General features: G+C 37.2%; 1 protein-coding gene across 4 annotated transcripts in view; it reads right to left on the reverse strand.

Annotated features, from left to right (window-relative positions):
• Positions 1-18,849, reverse strand: part of LOC127846554 (putative ATP-dependent RNA helicase TDRD12) — a 165,669-nt gene that overhangs the window by 53,763 nt on the left and 93,057 nt on the right. For all 4 annotated transcript variants that reach the window (XM_052377915.1, XM_052377914.1, XM_052377913.1 and 1 more), the window contains exon 26: positions 8,100-8,192. In XM_052377915.1, coding sequence (XP_052233875.1) covers positions 8,100-8,192 — 93 coding nt within the window. The remainder of the gene's footprint in view (positions 1-8,099; positions 8,193-18,849) is intronic.

The raw sequence follows: 18,849 nt of genomic DNA on the forward strand, positions 1-18,849 counted from the left end.
CAATTAATAGAAAACTATAAATCTTAACAAATCTTTTAAATAAAAGTATTTTGCAAAAAACGTTTAAGCTATCTGTTACTCACTAAAATCTGCTATACACCAATCGACTGTATACATACCTGATAATTCTGAATAATCCAGCACTTCAATATTTCAAAGCTAATTCTGACCGAAAATGACCGTAAATGTGTCTTAAGAAATGCATAGACACAAGCGGCCGCCATTTTGTCTGAAGTTTCATGATCTCAAAATTGCATTATGGAACACTTGATACGATGAGGTTCTACGCATTGGCACGTTAAAACACGGTGCCTCATTATTTAAAACATGGTACCTACTGGGAAACGCATTTTTCAACTTCAATTATTTCGATCGGAAATTGGGATTTTTTTTTTTGATAATTGGGAAAAAACATCCATATTTGGCATTGGGAATGGGTCCGACTATCGGACCCGTGAGAAAGGCAGAAAAAGGCCTGATATACATACGCATACCAAATATGAAGTTTACATCTGAAGCAACATGGAAGTTATGAGCATTTTTCAAAACATAAACGCAGATTTTGAAACCTAAATGCAGACCCTAAGATCAAGGTCAAGGGGGTAAAAATTTGTGTGCGTATGGAAAGGCCTTGTCCATATACACATGCATAAAAAATATGAAGGTTACTCCTGGAGCGACATAAAAGTTATGAGCATTTTTCGAAACCTAAACGCAAAAGTGTGACGGACAGACGGACAGACAGTGCGATCACTATATGCCCTCATTCGGGGCATAAAAATGGGGGCTCTACAGAAAAAAACCCCTTTAATCCATGCCTTCAGACTTCAAACTTGAAGGCAATGGAGAAGAAGTGTGTGCCACTCAGTATGCTTGTAACAACTGCAAAGGTATTTAAAAATCCTTTATTTGCTTAATACTATGTTTTCCCTTTGACCTTGATTTGAGATGTTGAACTTTTACCTATTTACTTGGACCTTGTTCTAGCGCATGCTGATAACTTTTGCCACATTATGTTTACATCCATCCATACTGAACAAAGTTAGGCTCCATTTGATCTTTGACTTTGTGAAATATAATGCAGATTAAATGTTTAAATCAAGGTTACAAAACCTAAATGTGATCTTATTAAGACGATCACTTATGGCAAAATATATTTAAACAAGAGCACCGCCTTGCGGGTGCAGACCGCTGGTGCGGGATGGTTTGGGTGGAGTCTATAGTGGTATGTCAGGTAAGAGTTGTTTTGTCAAAGTATCAATCAAATCTTATCATAAATAAAGTTATGGCAATTTTAGCAAAATTTAATAATTTGACCTTGAGAGTCAAGGTCATTCAAAGGTCAAGGTAAAATTCAACTTTCCAGGTACAGTACCCTCATGATAGCATGAAAGTATTTGAAGTTTGAAAGCAATAGCCTTGAAACTTTAGGATCTAAACACAAAATTTAACCATATATTCAAAGAAACTAAGTAAAAAAAGGGCCATAATTCCGTAAAAATGACAAAAAGAGTTATGCAACTTGTCCTTTACTGTCCCCTTATGATAGTTTGCGAGTGTTCCAAGTATGAAAGCAATACCTATGATACTTTAGGGGTTAATTGGACCAAAACACAAAACTTAACCAAATTTTCAATTTTCTAAGTATAAAGGGCCCATAATTCCGTCAAAATGCCATTCAATGTTACATAACTTTGCCTGCAAAGTCCCCTTATGATAGTTAGTAAGTGTTGCAAGTATGAAAGCAATAGCTTTGATACATTAGGAATAAAGTGGACCTAAACACAAAACGTAACAAAATTTTCAATTTTCTAAGTATAACAAGAGATGTGTTTGTCAGAATCACAATGCCCCCTAATGCGCCGCCATTTTTTTTGTTGACCTTTGACCTTGAAGGATGACCTTGACCTTTCACCACTCAAAATGTGCAGCTCCATGAGATACACATGCATGCCAAATATGAAGTTGCTGTGTTCAATATTTCAAAAGTTATTGGAAAACTTTACTGTAATATTAAAGTTTTGGTTTTCTTGACCTTTGACCGTGAAGGATGACCTTGACCTTTCACCACTCAAAGTGTGCAGCTCCATGAGATACACGTGCATGCAAAATATGAAGTTGCTATGTTAAATATTTCAAAAGTTATTGCAAAACTTTACTGTAATATTAAAGTTTTGGGACAGAATGACAGACAGACAGGCCAAAAACAATATACCCCCGATCTATTGATCCGGGGGCATAAAAAGGGCACATAATTCTGTCAAAATGCCAGTCAGAGTTACATAACTTTGCCTGCACAGTCCCCGTATGATAGTTAGTAAGTGTTGCAAGTATGAAAGCAATAGCTTTGATACTTAAGGAATAAAATGGACCTAAATACAAAACTTAACCAAAATTTTCAATTTTCTAAGTATAACAAGATGTGTTTGTGAAACACAATGTCCCCCTATATGACATTTGACCTTGTAGGATGACCTTGACCCTTCACCACTCAAAATGTGCAGCTCCATTAGATACACATGCATTTCAAATATAAAATTGCTAGCTTCAATATTGCAGAAGTGATATTACATGACCAATTTTGACCCATATATTTGACCTTGAAGGATGACCTTGACCTTTCACCACTAAAAATGTGCAACTCCATGAGATACACATGCATGCCAAATATCAAGTTGCTATCTTCAATATTGCAAAAGTATTCATAAAATTAGCGATTTGGGCCACATATATTTGACCTCTGACCTTGAAGGATGACCTTGACCTTTCACCACTCAAAATGTGCAGCTCTATGAGATACACATGCATGCCAAATATCAAGTTGCTATCTTCAAAATTGCAAAAGTTATTGCAAATGTTAAAGTTGGCGCAAACCAACCAACCAACAGACCAACAGACAGGGCAAAAACAATATGTCCCCCACTACTATAGTGGGGGACATAAAAAGGGACCATAATTCTGTCAAAATGCATGTCAGAGTTATGTAACTTTGCCTGCCCAGTCCCCTCATGATAGTAAGTAAGTGTACCAAGTTTGAATGCAATAGCATTGATACTTTCTGAGAAAAGTGGACCTAAACGCAAAACTTAACTGGACACCAACGCCAAGGTGATGACAATAGCTCTTTTTTTTTTCAAAGAATAGATGAGCTAAAAATCAATCAAATGTTGAAAATAACTAGATTTGACCTGTGATCTTGAATTGACATTTACCGTAGACCTTGGACATTGTTATTGTGTGCAGCATTCTGTCTCATCATGCTAATCTTTTCTGGGAAGTTATTGGAACATCAATCAATGCTGGACCAAGTTCTGCTCAGGACAATTTGTCAAGTATGAATTTCCTCAACTTGACCATGGAACTTGAGTTGTATCCACAACATTGGACCAAGTGACTGGGTATCACTTATACCAAGCTTTATGAAAATCCATTCATGTGCTTGAAAATACCTGAATTTGACATTTCATCTCAAATAGTGACCTTGACCTTGTATAGGGAACTGATTGTTGCATGAATTACCTCATCTCATCATATTCATCACTTAAGGCAAGTTATATAACAAGAGCACTGCATAACAGATGCCGATGCCAACACTCAGCTGCGGGTGCAGTTTTGAACAAGAGCACCGCCTTGCGGGTGCAGACCGCTCATCTATTTTCTTTTTAAAGGTGAAGGGACTCTCATTTTCAATCACAAAGGAGGGAGGGGTGGAGTGAAGAGGGGTGCATTGTGTGGGGATGTGGACATTTATTACATTATCTTCCAAAAATGCGCAAAAAGAAAAAAAAATGGGGGGGGGATGGGGGGGATTCTTGGGTGCGATGGTTGGACGGTATTTCAAACATAAAATGGTTTTTTAACCGTTTCAAAAAAAAAAAATGGGGGGTGAGGTGGGGGGTATAGTGTGAGGGTGTGGTGGTAATTTGTGAGATGATCGTAAAAAAAAAAAAAAAAAAAAAAAAAAAAAAAAAAAAAAAATTAGGGGGGGGGGGGGGGGAATTCGGGTGGGGGGAGGGGGGGGGTGATTCTTGGGTGCGATGGTTGGACGGTATTTCAAACATAAAATAATCAAAATAAATAGTTTTGTTTTTTAACCGTTTAAAAAAAATAATTTGGGGAGGGTGTGGGGTGGGGCGGGGGGTATAGTGTGAGGGTGTGGTGGTCATTTGTGAGATGATCTGTGTGAGGTGTCACGGGCGATGGTTTGGGTGGAGTCTATTGTGGTATGTCAGGTAAGAGTAGTTTTGTCAAAGTATCAATCAATTCTAATCATAAATAAAGAAGTTATGGCAATTTTAGCATAATTTAATAATTTGACCTTGAGAGTCAAGGTCATTCAAAGGTCAAGGTAAAATTCAACTTGCCAGGTACAGTAACCTCATGATAGCATGAAAGTATTTGAAGTTTGAAAGCAATAGCCTTGATACTGAAGAAGTAAAGTGGATCGAAACACAAAATTTAACCTTATATTCAAAGTTTCTAAGTCAAAAAAAGGGCCATAATTCCGTAGAAATGACATCCAGAGTTATGCAACTTGTCCTTTTACTGTACCCTTATGATAGTTTGCGAGTGTTCCAAGTATGAAAGCAATATCTATGATACTTTAGGGGTAAAGTGGACCAAAACACAAAACTTAACCAAACTTTCAATTTTCTAAGTATAAAGGGCCCATAATTCCGTCCAAATGCCAGTCAGAGTTACATAACTTTGCCTGCACAGTCCCCTTACGATAGTTAATAAGTGTTGCAAGTATGAAAGCAATAGCTTTGATACTGTAGGAATAAAGTGGACCTAAACACAAAACATAACCAAATTTTCAATTTTCTAAGTATAAAAAGGGCACATAATTCTGTCAAAATGCCAGTCAGAGTTACATTACTTTGCCTGCACAGTCCCCTTATGATAGTTAGTAAGTGTTGCAAGTATGAAAGCAATAGCTTTGATACTTAAGGAATAAAATGGACCTAAACACAAAACTTAACCAAAATTTTCAATTTTCTAAGTATAAAAAAGGCACATAATTCTGTCAAAATGCACGCCAGAGTTATCTAAGTTTGCCTGCCCAGTCCCCTCATGAAAGTAAGTAAGTGTACCAAGTTTGAGTGCAATAGCATTGATATTTTCTGAAAAAAGTGGACCTAAACGCAAAACTTAACCAAAATTTTCAATTTTCTAAGTATAACAAGAGTGCCAAACTGTCACAAGATACGCCCGTTCGAAGGTTTTGGACACCATGCTCAATGCTTGAAATGCACTAAGTGACCTCAAGACCTATATAGTTATTGACCCGGCATGACCCATATTTGAACTTGACCTAGATATCATTTAGATGTAACATCTGACTAAATTTGGTGAAGATCAGATGAAAACTACTTCAATTAGAGAGGGGACACCATGCTAAAGGCTTGAAATGCACTATACGACCTCTAGACCTCGTTTTTTACCCGGCATGACCCATATTCGAACTTGACCTACATATCATCTAGACACAACTTCTGACCAAATTAGGTGAACATCAGATGAAAACTTCTTAAATTAGAGAGCGGACACCATGCTAAATGCTTGAAATGCACTATGTAACCTTGTGACCTAGTTTTTGACACAGCATGACCCATATTTGAACTTGACCTACATATCATCTATACACAATTTCTGACCAAATCTGGTGAAGATCGGGTGAAAACTACTTCAAATAGAGAGCGGACATCATCCTTAATCCTTGAAATGCACTAAGTGACCCCTTGACCTAGTTTTTGACCCGGCATGAACCATATTCGAACTTGACCTAGATATTGTCTAGACACAACTTCTGACCAAGTTTGGTGAAGATCGGATGAAAACTATTTGAATTAGAGAGCGGACACTGCTGTGGACGCCGCCCGCCTGCCACCCGCCTGCCAAGGGTGAAACTATAATACGTCCCGTTTTTAAAAACGGACCTATAAAAAATGATTTATTTTTTAGCAGATCATTCAACTTTTCAAGATATGGGCCCTTTTTCAAGTCTTTATATTTTCTTAAGGACTGGGCGTTAAATATTTAACAGAATGCTGCGCTCAATTAATATACCCTTAGTGAAAGACTTTTCTTCAGTATTGATTCATGGGCCCATTTGAATAAGTCAAAGTACAAAAGGCGGTCAATATCAAGAACAAAAAGAGGTCAGATGATGTGGGCGAGTCGAGATTGCTCACAGCTAATATCCATACAAGTATAAAACCTTTGTAGGAAGCAGTGTTGATGTAACACGAAACATGTCATTTTGCAAAAGCAACTAGAGCTTTGTCACTGAATGTGACTTATACCCCCATACCACTTTGACGCAGGATAAAAAGTTGTTTAAAAGTTTCGGATGAATACAATTTGAATTAGAGTCCGGACAAAGTGGCGCCGTTGAAAATGCACTAATTGACCCTATGACCTAGTTCTTGACCCGACATGACCCATATTCGAACTTGACCTAGATATCAACTAGATGCAACTACTGACCAAGTTTGGTAAAGATCGGATGAATACAATTTGAATAAGAGTCCGGACAAAGTGGCGCTGTTGAAAATGGACTAATTGACCCTATGACCTAGTTTTTTACCTGGCATGACCCATATTCGAACTTGGCCTAGATATCAACTAGATGCAACTACTGACCAAGTTTGGTGAAGATAAGATTTATAAAATTTGAATTAGAGTCTGGACAAAGTAAAATGCACTTATTGACCCTTTGACCTAGTTTTTGACCCAGCATGACCCATATTCGGACTTGACCTAGATATCAACTAGATGCAACTACTGACCAAGTTTGGTGAAGATCGGATGAATACAATTTGAATTAGAGTCCGGACAAAGTGGCGCCGTTGAAAATGCACTAATTGACCCTATGACCTAGTTTTTGACCCAGCATGACCCATATTCGAACTTGGCCTATATATCAACTAGATGCAACTGCTGACCAAGTTTGGTGAAGATCGGATGAATACAATTTGAAATAGAGTCCGGACAAAGTGGCCCCTTTGAAAATGCACTTATTGACCCTATGACCTAGTTTTTGACCCGGCATGACCCATATTCGAACTTGGCCTAGATATCAACTAGATGCAACTGCTGACCAAGTTTGGTGAAGATCGGATGAATACAATTTGAATTAGAGTCCGGACAAAGTGATGCCTTCCGCCCGCCGCCCGCCCGCCCGCCAAGGGGTTTCACATAATACGTCCCGTATTTTATACGGGCGTATAAAAAGGGCACATAATTCAGTCAAATGCACGCCAGAGTTATCTAACTTTGCCTGCCCAGTCCCCTCATGATAGTAAGTAAGTGTACCAAGTTTGAATGCAATAGCATTGATACTTTCTGAGAAAAGTGAACCTAAACGCAAAACTTAACCAGACGCCAACGCCGACGCCAAGGTGATGACAATAGCTCATATTTTTTTTTCAAAAAATAGATGAGCTAATAAATGAAAGCTTGTAAGATTATTTTTTTTTTTTTTTTTTAGAGGTAACGGTGACCTTGACCTTTGACCTAGTGACCCAAAAATGGGTGTGATGTGTAGAACTCATCAAGGTGCATCTACATATGAAGTTTCAAATTTGTAGGTGGAAGCACTTTGATTTTATCACCACGGACGGCAGATGCTGGACGGCAGAGGCCGAGCTGGCTATTACAATACCTCGGGTTTTCTCCGAAAACAGCCGAGCTAAAAATCATTTAAGGCTAGGCAAAGTGTAAGGAACAAATTTCCTAAATTAGACCTTTGACCTTGAATTTAGACCTTCACATTTGACCTAGGGACCTGTTTGTATTGCACTTAACTCCATCTCATTATCCTTTTCATTTATAAAGGTTTGTGAAAATTCATCCATGCTACACAAATATATGCTCTGGACAGATTGTTGTAATGAGTTGTGCTCAATAATATTTCCCACACCTGACAGAAAACCACCCTGATTGGGTGTTCCATTAATAAAGCCCTTTTGACAACTGATTGTATAAAAAGCAAAAACTAACAAAACAAAACAACAACAACACAATATGCTGCTTTTTAAAACAAACCAAGTGCCAGAACATGCTTGCAACAAAAACATTACATGAGTCAAGTCTACCTGCTCCCAGTAGAGGGCAGAACAGAGGTCAGGTATCTTGTGCAGCATTGACTTGTACATCCGGTATACAAGTGACGGCTTGCTCAGCAATGGCTGCAAATAAAATATATGAATAAAAAATTCATGTTCAAACAATATTATAGCCTCCCTCTGGGATAAAGAAGCTTAACGCATGTGCGCAAAGTGTCATCCAAGATTAGCCTGTGATGTCTGCATAGGCTAATCAGGGAAGACAATTTGTCACGTAAACACCCACATAAATTAATCTGTAGAAATTAAAAAAATGTAGTATTCATTTTACAAGTAAATCTCCGAGCTGCTAATTACTATCACCTTGTTTTAAATGATTTTCTGTAATAAATCAATAACACAATTAAACAATCATAGAAGTGATAAAAAACAAGGCAACTTTTGTGGGCATATAAGGGCTATACTATCAGTAATTAACTAATCAATCGAAGATTAAATAGTCTTTAAAAATTCAATGAATGAAGGGATACTACACCTTTTTTAGATTTCCGTAATTACTCAAATTTTTCGGACACTCAATTATTTTGTTTGTGTCCAAAAACAAAATTGTGATATTAAAAACAAGAGCTGTCACCATAGGATGACATATGCCCCCTATAAATGCTTTGATAGAAGTAATGAGCATTTTTCGAAACCTAAACGCAGATTTCTAAACCCCTTAGCAGACCCTTAGTTCAAGGTCAAGGTCATAGGGGTCAAAATTTGTGTGCGTATGGAACGGCCTTGTCCATATACAAATGCATACCAAATATGAAGGTTATATCTACAGGGACATAGAAGTTATGAGCATTTTTCGAAACCTAAACACGGACCCTAAGTTCAAGGTCAAGGTCACAGGGGTCGAAATTGTTGTGCGTATGGAAAGGCCTTGTCCATATACACATGCATACCAAATATGAAGGTCACTGTGAAACCATTATATATCGTCAGGCATTAATTTTTGTATATATCGTCAGTCGACCGATTGACGAATTCAAGATCCTAACGAACAATTATGTCCCAGGGTTCGACACTAAGGCACGTCCGACAGACATTGTCTAGTAAGATCGGTGGTCGGGCTAGTAAAACTGTGGGCTAGCTTGTCCGACTGGTCGTACATAACAAATCTATACTGATTCATATAACTATACCTAACCGAAAACCTTTTTCTCTTAATGTGTAAAATAACTCTCGTATCCGTTATTTACATCAGAACAAAACTAGCGTATATAAATAAACGTGGAGAATTCACATGATTCATCGCTATTTTTAGACGCAAAGGAGAGCTTCCCGCAGAAATTGCTTGTTTCCATTGGTCAAGTTGTCATGAATATTAATGATTTTCTTAAGTGTCTTAGAACTTTACATCATGTTTTTACGACTTCTATTGACAATCGGTATCATCAATGTAAACATTTTGGCGTAGCAGACGAGAGAATGTTATTTAAAGAATGGCTTTGTTCAAGATTGGATTTTCATCCGACAAATAAGTTAATAAAGAAGAATCCGACGGTAAAACTGACACAGATTATGCTGGAAAAGGGGCCTTAGAGCTGTGGTTGCATGGAGCACAGCGGTCAAGGAGGCCAGAATTTGATGACCTTGAATAAATGTCACCTGCTGTACAGACATTATTTATTTAACTGGTGATAAACAGTGAAGTTATAACAAACAATTTATGTTGTTAAATAGTTTTATTTTATTTTTTACTCTTTGCATCAAAATGACTTTCTTGTGTTCACTAATTATTTACTGATAAATAATTGATTAAACAGTTACACCACACAATTGTGTTTATTTGTTATGTCATTTAAGGTCTAGTAGACATCATATTCGGGCTAGTACATTTTAAGAGGAGCTGGTCCGATGGTCTGGCTGTAAAAAAAGTTAATGTCGAACCCTGTGTCCCATATTTGAAAAAATTAAGACTGAATTTCCAAAGGCATGAGGCACTAAGATCCAACGTAATCAACGCATACATACTCCGTCTTTTACGTAATCAAGATAAATCCAGTTTTGACACAAAAGGGGGTAGATTACACAGTGTACTTAACTGGCACGTGACATTTCTCTTAAACGCGAAAGCAGTACAGCTGTATCGACTGCGTTGACTTCGTTTAGGTAGAATTGTAATGATAAGCGCTAATTGTTAACAACTTCATAACCCATTGTGTATATTGTGTTTTTCAGTATTGTTGCAGAAGATTAAACAGCCTCCACGCACCGGATTAGATCCGGAACAAAGACAATAAACAAAATTAAAAGATGATGATGTATCTACTTACCGTATATACATTCTCGCGTTGATTACAAATAAATACCGAACATTTTGATTTGTGTTTGGTTGTTTTACTACAATACAGGTGTAAAAATAGCCTGTGCTTCGTTTTATGGGCTATCGATCTTTTTAATCATTGACATCTATTACAAGTTTTACGATACACGTTTCAAATAAGTGTTACTTGTAGCAATTGAAAACGTAACAGGTAAAGAGAAATTAGCAATCATGACGATTAGTTCCATCCAAACGTAGGGAAATTGTTTTCAGAAATTCACTTTAATGTTTGCGCGATTTTTAGGAAATCCCCGGAAAGCACGTGTTTCGAATGGCTGAGTATGACACAATAAAACATTGCTTTGTATCATATTGCGTTCAATCTAATTTAAACTCACTCGTCCATTGGTTGTTACATTAAATCTGAACTTTGCCCTATGAAACCGCTGTCCAATAATGCACTGTTAATTGTACACTTCCGAAAAATATTGCACTTTATGTTATCAAATATTTACGATGCAAGACTCTTGAAATTTTATTAAAAACTGACCAAATAGTTTGCTGACACTAATTTTAACCAATAATCTTCGCACCTTCTCAACTTTGCGCCGATAAAGGTAAGAATGTTATTAGTTTGACCATGATAATAAATAAATAAGACCAATTGGCAACTGGCTACACTGTTTCAAACCCGGGTTTCAAACACTCGTTAACGGTTATTCGGTCCCACTAATCCGCTAATCATAATAATGATACACTAATGTGGGGAAAATTATTGATCACCTGATAATAAAAGACTAGTATATTGACATGTGACAAACAGGTCCCACCTCCTGCAAGTGACTCTCAAGTGTCCTCCCTCTTTCCCCACTACGATTTGTCGCAACCGCGATATTTCGGACAAACAAATCGGATATTGACTGATGCATTTAATTTTTTTCAAAGTCAGGAATTGGCGAATTTAAGTGCTGACGAAAACGTCATTTTTCTAAAAATGACGAAATTTCGTGCTGGCGAAAATAAATGATTTCACAGTACAGTTCAACCTGTCAATAAAGACCACTCAAGGGATTTGGTCGTTGTGGTCTTTGTTCACAGGTGGTCTTTATTCGCAGGGTCGATCGAAACTTTGCAAAATGTGCTATCAGTTTTTTAACAGGTACCTTATCTATGACTGTGCTCTATTGTTTAAATGTTTGAATACTTATGCATGTATAATGAAATAAAGGATTGAAAACACAGTTTTGTTTTACATTTGTATATTTATTACATGTTGTATTTCTATTCCTTTATGTTTTTATTAGCCTTAAAGTCCAAATATCCTAACTCACACGCAAACTTCAAGGCTTTCTCCTGGATCATAGGTCCAGACACAGGCAAGAGCCTTGCACTTGCGTCAACAAACCACTTATGCACTAAGTCATTCACTGACGCGAATTCCGACTCACGCTTAGGGCGTTTACTTTCACAGTTTACGTTCTCCTTGAATTCGTCCATAATCTCATGTTTACGCTTTAAAATGGTCTGAATTTGAGTTTTTCCTACACCAAGATCACTAGCCACTCGTCTACAACTGTGTCGTGTACCTAACAAACTAATGACCTTAACGCGTTTTTCCAACGTCAAGAACTTACTCTTGGAAGCCATGATGGCTAACTTGAACTGACAATTTACTTTTCTAGAATCTATGAACGTCTTATTACGGATAAATTTAAGAAGAGAATGACTATCAAAATGTTTGTCTTTAATAGGCATCGTTAATGACATGAAACCGTTAATTTCCTTAATGAGTTTATGAAAGCCCCAAATTTGTCTTTGATATTTTCGGCAATTAGTGCATTAATCGCGAGTTACTTAAATACAAAGGCAAATTTTTACACTTTTGACAAACTGTCAAATGCATAAAAGAAGCAGGCGACAACCAATTAGCAATGCATGTTAAATAAACAAACAACTGCTATCGAGTGAAATAAACTGTCACTTGCCAATATCTCCATAGCGACCGACGAGTCCACTGGTAAGATGCGTATCACGTGACTACGCAGCGTCCTGGCGGCCATTTTGATTTTTGAAAGTTGCGAAATCGTTGATTTTTATGATTGTAGTGGTCGTTGTAAGCTATCAAAATGGAGATTTGGGAATGTAAAAGGGTGGTCGTTGGTCTTTGTTCACAGGTGGGCTTTATTCGCAGGTTCAATATATAGTGAAATCGTTCGGGAGGAAATCGGTGTGGTCGTTATTGACTGTTGGTCGCTATTAACAGGCGGTCGCTCAGGCAGGTTGGACTGTATATCGAAAGGGACATAGAAGTTATGGGCATTTTTCGAAACCTAAACGCAGATTTCGAAACCTAAGCGCGGACCCAAAGTTCAAGGTCAAGGTCACAGGGGTCAATTTTTGTGTGCATCTGGAAAGACCTTGTCTATATACAAATGCATACCAAATATGAAGGTTATGTCTGAAGGGACATAGAAGTTATGAGCATTTTTCGAAACCTAAACACAGATTTCGAAACCTAAACGCGGACCCTAAGTTCAAGGTCAAGGTCAAAGGGGTGAAAATTGTTGAGCGTATGGAAAGGCCCCTAAGGGAAATAGAAGTTATGAGCATTTTGAGAAACCTTAACGCAAAGTGTGACGGAAAGACGGACGGTCCAATCACTATATGCCCTCCTTCGGGGGCGTAATAAAGAACAAACTCATGTCTATTACTGGTATAAATAGTAATGCACCCAATAACGCAAATAGTATGGTCCATTGCTGTAAAGAATACGTTTTATGACCTTAATCCGGTTATAAAACATATGATCAAGGTGTCACCAGATCAGCATAACAAGGCAGATTTCTGGTAAAATAGCATTAAACAAGCAAATTCGTTGAATTGATATCCCCAAATATGCTTCTGGACACAAAAGTGTTATATTTGACACTCAATATTTTTTTTCAAGATACAAAGGGCCATAACTCCGTTATTAACAGATGGTGTACAATGCCATTTGGCATGCATCATCCTCTTATTGATATACATACCCACACCAAGTTTCAATGAAATCCGCCAAAGCACTTCCAAGATATGGCTCCGGACACACAAAAAAGCATTTTTTCAAGATACAAAGGGCCATAACTCCGTTAAAAACAGATGGTGTACAATGCCATTTGGCTTGCATCATTCTCTTATCCATATATATACTCATACCAAGTTTCAATGAAATCCGCCAAAGCACTTCCAAGAAATGGCTCCAGACGTACGTAAAGACAACGCCAAAACAATATCCCTCCACCTGTGGCGGGGGATAACAAGAGCTGTGTTTATGAAACACAATGCCCAAATTGCACTTTGAAGTCCCACGGCAGCTATTTTAGAAAAAACAAGACCCTTAACTTCGTCAAAAATCAATGGAACAGAACAAATTTCACGTTTTTCTAAAAACATTCATCAATATTCATCACGGTACTATACCATGTGACTTTTTAAGATGTGTTGGGAAAATAAAGCGCAACCCAGTTAACATTTTTAATGATGTCTTTTAAAATATTTCACCATTTTTAATGGGATAAAGTGGAAAGCCCACTCATTCGTGAGAGTTTTCCATAGGTATCATGATTTCTTTAAACAAACAAGTATTTTTTCAGTAAAGTGCAACAGCGCGTTTGTAATATGAAGTCCCAACACTGATCTGACATTTTTCTAACCGTTCAAACGCGTGGTTCATTATAGAGAAAAAAATAAAATCCTTAGCCCATAACTTAAACATAAATCAATGGACCGGAACAAATTTCACTCTTCATCTATATGCCATGTATGTAGACTCACATACATAACATCAGCTCAATACCTGAAAGTGTTTCATCTATATGGCATGTATGTAGATTCACATACCAAACATCAGCTCAATACCTGAAAGTGTTTCATCTATAAGGCATGTATGTAGACTCACATACCAAACATCAGCTCAATACCTGAAAGTGTTTCATCTATAAGGCATGTATGTAGACTCGCATACCAAACATCAGCTCAATACCTGAAAGTGTTTCATCTATATGGCATGAATGTAGACTCGCATACCAAACATCAGCTCAATACCTGAAAGTGTTTCATCTATATGGCATGTATGTAGACTCACATACCAAACATCAGCTCATTACCTGAAAGTGTTTCATCTATAAGGCATGTATGTAGACTCGCATACCAAACATCAGCTCAATACCTGAAAGTGTTTCATCTATAAGGCATGTATGTAGACTCGCATACCAAACATCAGCTCAATACCTGAAAGTGTTTCATCTATATGGCATGTATGTAGATTCACATACCAAACATCAGCTCATTACCTGAAAGTGTTTCATCTATATGGCATGTATGTAGACTGGCATACAAAATCAGCTCAATACCTGAAAGTGTTGCATGCAAATCAACAAATGTTAATTATAGAGATTATATCCCTTAAAAATATTTCTTACGTTGTAAAAATGACCTGTACCTGCCAAATGAAAAATAACAATTATCTCCCTTTAAATCTTGTTACTTCCCTTGGCAAAAGTTTAGATCAGTCAAAGGCCTGTTTCTTCGTAAACAAGAATATCAGTGAAACTGATGGATGCTCCCCAATGATGCGCTTTGTCAATCTATGTGTTAATAACCACCTAAAACAAGGGACAAAATTGTCACAAAACCAGGTTTTCATTGTGAAAAAAAATCTGATTAAGGGAGACAACTCAAACTGAACTTTTGAAATGAACAAACAAAATTAACCCCCTTTGTAAGTTTGTTTAAAAATAAATCTATTTTAAGTTGTGGTGACCTTGACATTGGAGATATTGACATGATTCTTTCGTGCGACACACCGTCCCATGATGGTGAACAAATGTGCCAAATAATTGTAAAATCTCACAATGAATGACATAGTTATGGCCCAGACAAGCTCATTTATTGCCTATTTTGACCTTTGAACTCAAAGTGTGACCTTGACCTTGGAGATATCGACGTAATTATTTTGCGCGACACACCGTCCAATGATGGTGAACAAATGTGCCAAATGATTTTAAAATATGACAATGAACGACATAGTTATGGCCCGGACAAGCTTGTTCCGCCCGCCCCCCAGCCCGCCCGCCCGCATTCGCCAATCTAATAACCAGTTTTTTCCTTCGGAAAACCTGGTTAAAAATCTATTATTACCGGTAGCCTCGGTGACCTTGACCTTGACCCCAGTGACCTCAAACCTCATTAAAAGGTAGAATTCCATGCAAGGTGCCTACATGCAAAATATGTAAGAGATCGGTAAAATATTAAAGGCGCTATGAGAAACTGTAACAAAATTGTGACAGAAAAATCTACTTTAAGCATCTGTGACCTTGACCCCAGTGACCTCAAACCTCATCAAAAGGTAGAGCTCCATGCAAGGTACCTACATGCCAAATATGTAAGAGAACAGTAAAATATTGCAGCCCTATAAGAAACTGTAACAAAATTGTGACGGAAAAATCTATTATTAGCCTCGGTGACCTTGACCCCAGTTACTTCAAACCTCTTTAAAAGGTAGAGGTCCAGGAAAGGTACCTATATGCCAAATATATAAGAGATTGGAAAACTATTGAAGGTGCTATGAGAAACTTTAACAAAATTGTGACAGAAAAACATATTATTAGCCTTGGTGACCTTGATCCCAGTGACCTCAAACCTCATCAAAAGGTAAAGGGCCATGCAAGGTACCTACATGCCAAATACTGTAAAATCATTATTAATCGTCAGGCATTAATTTTCATAAATTTCGTCAGTCGACCGATCGGCGAATTTAAGATCCTAACGAACAATCATGCTCTATGTTTGAACAAAAACAAACACTAAGTTGAACAATATTTTAAAACTTTACCGTAGACATGAGGCATTAAATTCCAACATAATCCATGCACACATTCACTGCTGTTTCGTAATCAAGATTAATCCGGTTTTGACACAAAGGGATGTAGATTACACAAGGTACTTAACTGACACGTTACACTTCTTTAAAACGCGTGTGCAGTACAGCTGTATCGGATGCGTTGACTTCGTTTATGTAGAATGGTAATGAATAAGCGCTAATTGTTTATAACTTTATTACCCATTAGGTGCATTGTGTTTTTCAGGGGTGTTGCATATTAGCCATCACGAAGCGAATGCCGATGAAAGACAATAAACCAAATGAAAAGATGACAATGTGTGATCAACATGCTTATTTATCACAAATAAATACAGATTATTTTAATTGCTGTTTGTTGTTTGATTGTTTGCGTTTTACCACACTTATTACTATTTTATATGTATCAATTTATTTATTTTTTAATTATTGACATTATTGATTTATATACCGGAAGTTTACTTTTTAAGAACAAACACACACATAGAGTTTATAATTTTAATGTTGATATCAGAATAAAAAAGCATTTTATTTTAAAAAAAAACACACTTTACAATCTGGAACCTCTTTCGTATAACACAAACAGATTTTAAACGATACACTGCAACTCCAATATATCGCGGTTGAAGGGGTCCAAAGATCGCGACCGTGATATATCCGGCGCGCGATATAAATTGTCAGTTTATGTATGCATGTATATGTATACATTAGCATCATTATGCAATCTCAAAACACGCTATTTACCAACCTTATTCAAGTTTGTGTTATATCCATATGTCATTAATTGGTATAACACAAAACATTATTCCAAGTGAGCATTTTCAAATGCGTATAATTAAAATCGAAAAACATTGCCGAGTTTTATTGTTCAAGAAAGCATGCACAAATTAGACCCATGTACAAAATGACGTCATTCATTTCTCATGAAAAGCATGCACAGCATGGGGTTTAATAGTAGAGCATTGTGACTAACTGATCTATATTGTATACTGTATCTAACGCACACAGATTGTTGAGATAGATCAGTATTGACTTGTGACATTTACTGTTATAATTGTGTACACCTTCATGTGTGCACTGGTGCGTTTCGGCAGTTCAAAGCAAATTCAATAGAGAATTGTAACACCCGAAATGACCTGTCATGTTTGACAAATGGGTCTTTTGTTTATGGCAGTACACAGGTGTTAATGTGAGGTACAATGTAAGCAAACAATCTGGTCAAAACTGGATTATGACTGTTGGATTAAAGTTGGTGAAAAAAAGGGAAAAATACTTGCTTGAAACGGATTTTAATGCATCAAATTCTCAGATAAAAACATTTTATTTAAGGATTATGCTCGTCAGATTTTTGGGAGCCATAGCCGATTCGCGATATATTGGACAACGCGATATAACGGACCGTGATATATTGGAGTTGCAGTGTATTGACAGCATTTAAATAAAATTGTTATCAGTATGGCAATTATAATAATAGAATAAGACTAATTGGCAATTGGCTTCGTTGTTACAAACACTCGTTAACGGTTATTCGATCCCACTTGTCCGCTAATCATAACAATGAACGTGTGAATGGCATATATTATGAGGGTCCATTACTGTCCCTTGATAACAAAAGACTAGTTAATTGGCATGTGACAAACAGGCCCCACCTCCTGCAGTGATTCTCAAGTGTGTTCCCGCATTCGTTCCACGATTTTTCGCAACTGCGATTGATCGCGAATATGTATTACACACAAATCGGATATTGACTGACGCATTTTTTTAAAATTCAAAATCAGAAATCGGCGAATTTAAGTGCTGACGAAATCGTCATTTTTATAAAAATGACGAAATTTTGTGCTGTCGAAAATAAATGGTTTCACAGTATGTTAGAGATCTATAAAATATTTAAGGCGCTTTGAGAAACTGTAACAAAATTGTGACGGAAAAATCTATTATTAGCCTCGGTGACCTTGACCCCAGTGACCTCAAACCTCATCAAAAGGTAGTGGTCCATGCAAGGTACCTACATGCCAAATATGTAACAGATCGGTAAACAAGAAACCCTCGGAGACGGGTGATGCTCCCCAAAGTTTTTTTTGTCCCAATATTGCACTATATATTCAGATAAAAGAAAACATCTTGAGGGGCATAACTTCGGACAAAATAATACAATGGATGGTTTAGCAACTTAAAAATGTCAAAGGGCCATAACTCTCTAAATAAATCATCTAACCAGAACCCACAAATAACATGCGCATCTCCTCAAGGTAGTTAAGCATCCCATAAAGCTTCATTGAATTCCAGTCAGTAGTTGGGGGGACAAGAATTGCACTATATGTACAGTTAATGGAAAATTTCAAAGGGCCATAACTCTGTGAAAATTCATCCGACCAGAACTGGCTGATAATATGCACATCTCTTGGTAGTGAAGCTTCCCATAAAGTTTAATTGAATTCCGTTCATTAATTGCTGAGAAATAGCCCGAAAAAAAATTGTGCACGGACGGACGTACACACGGACAGACGAAGCGGCGACTATATGCTCCCCCTAAAATTTTGGGGGAGCATAAATATTGAAAACGCTATGAG

This window comes from Dreissena polymorpha, chromosome 9, assembly GCF_020536995.1.
Source record: "Dreissena polymorpha isolate Duluth1 chromosome 9, UMN_Dpol_1.0, whole genome shotgun sequence".
NCBI classification, from domain to species: Eukaryota; Metazoa; Mollusca; class Bivalvia; order Myida; family Dreissenidae; genus Dreissena; species Dreissena polymorpha.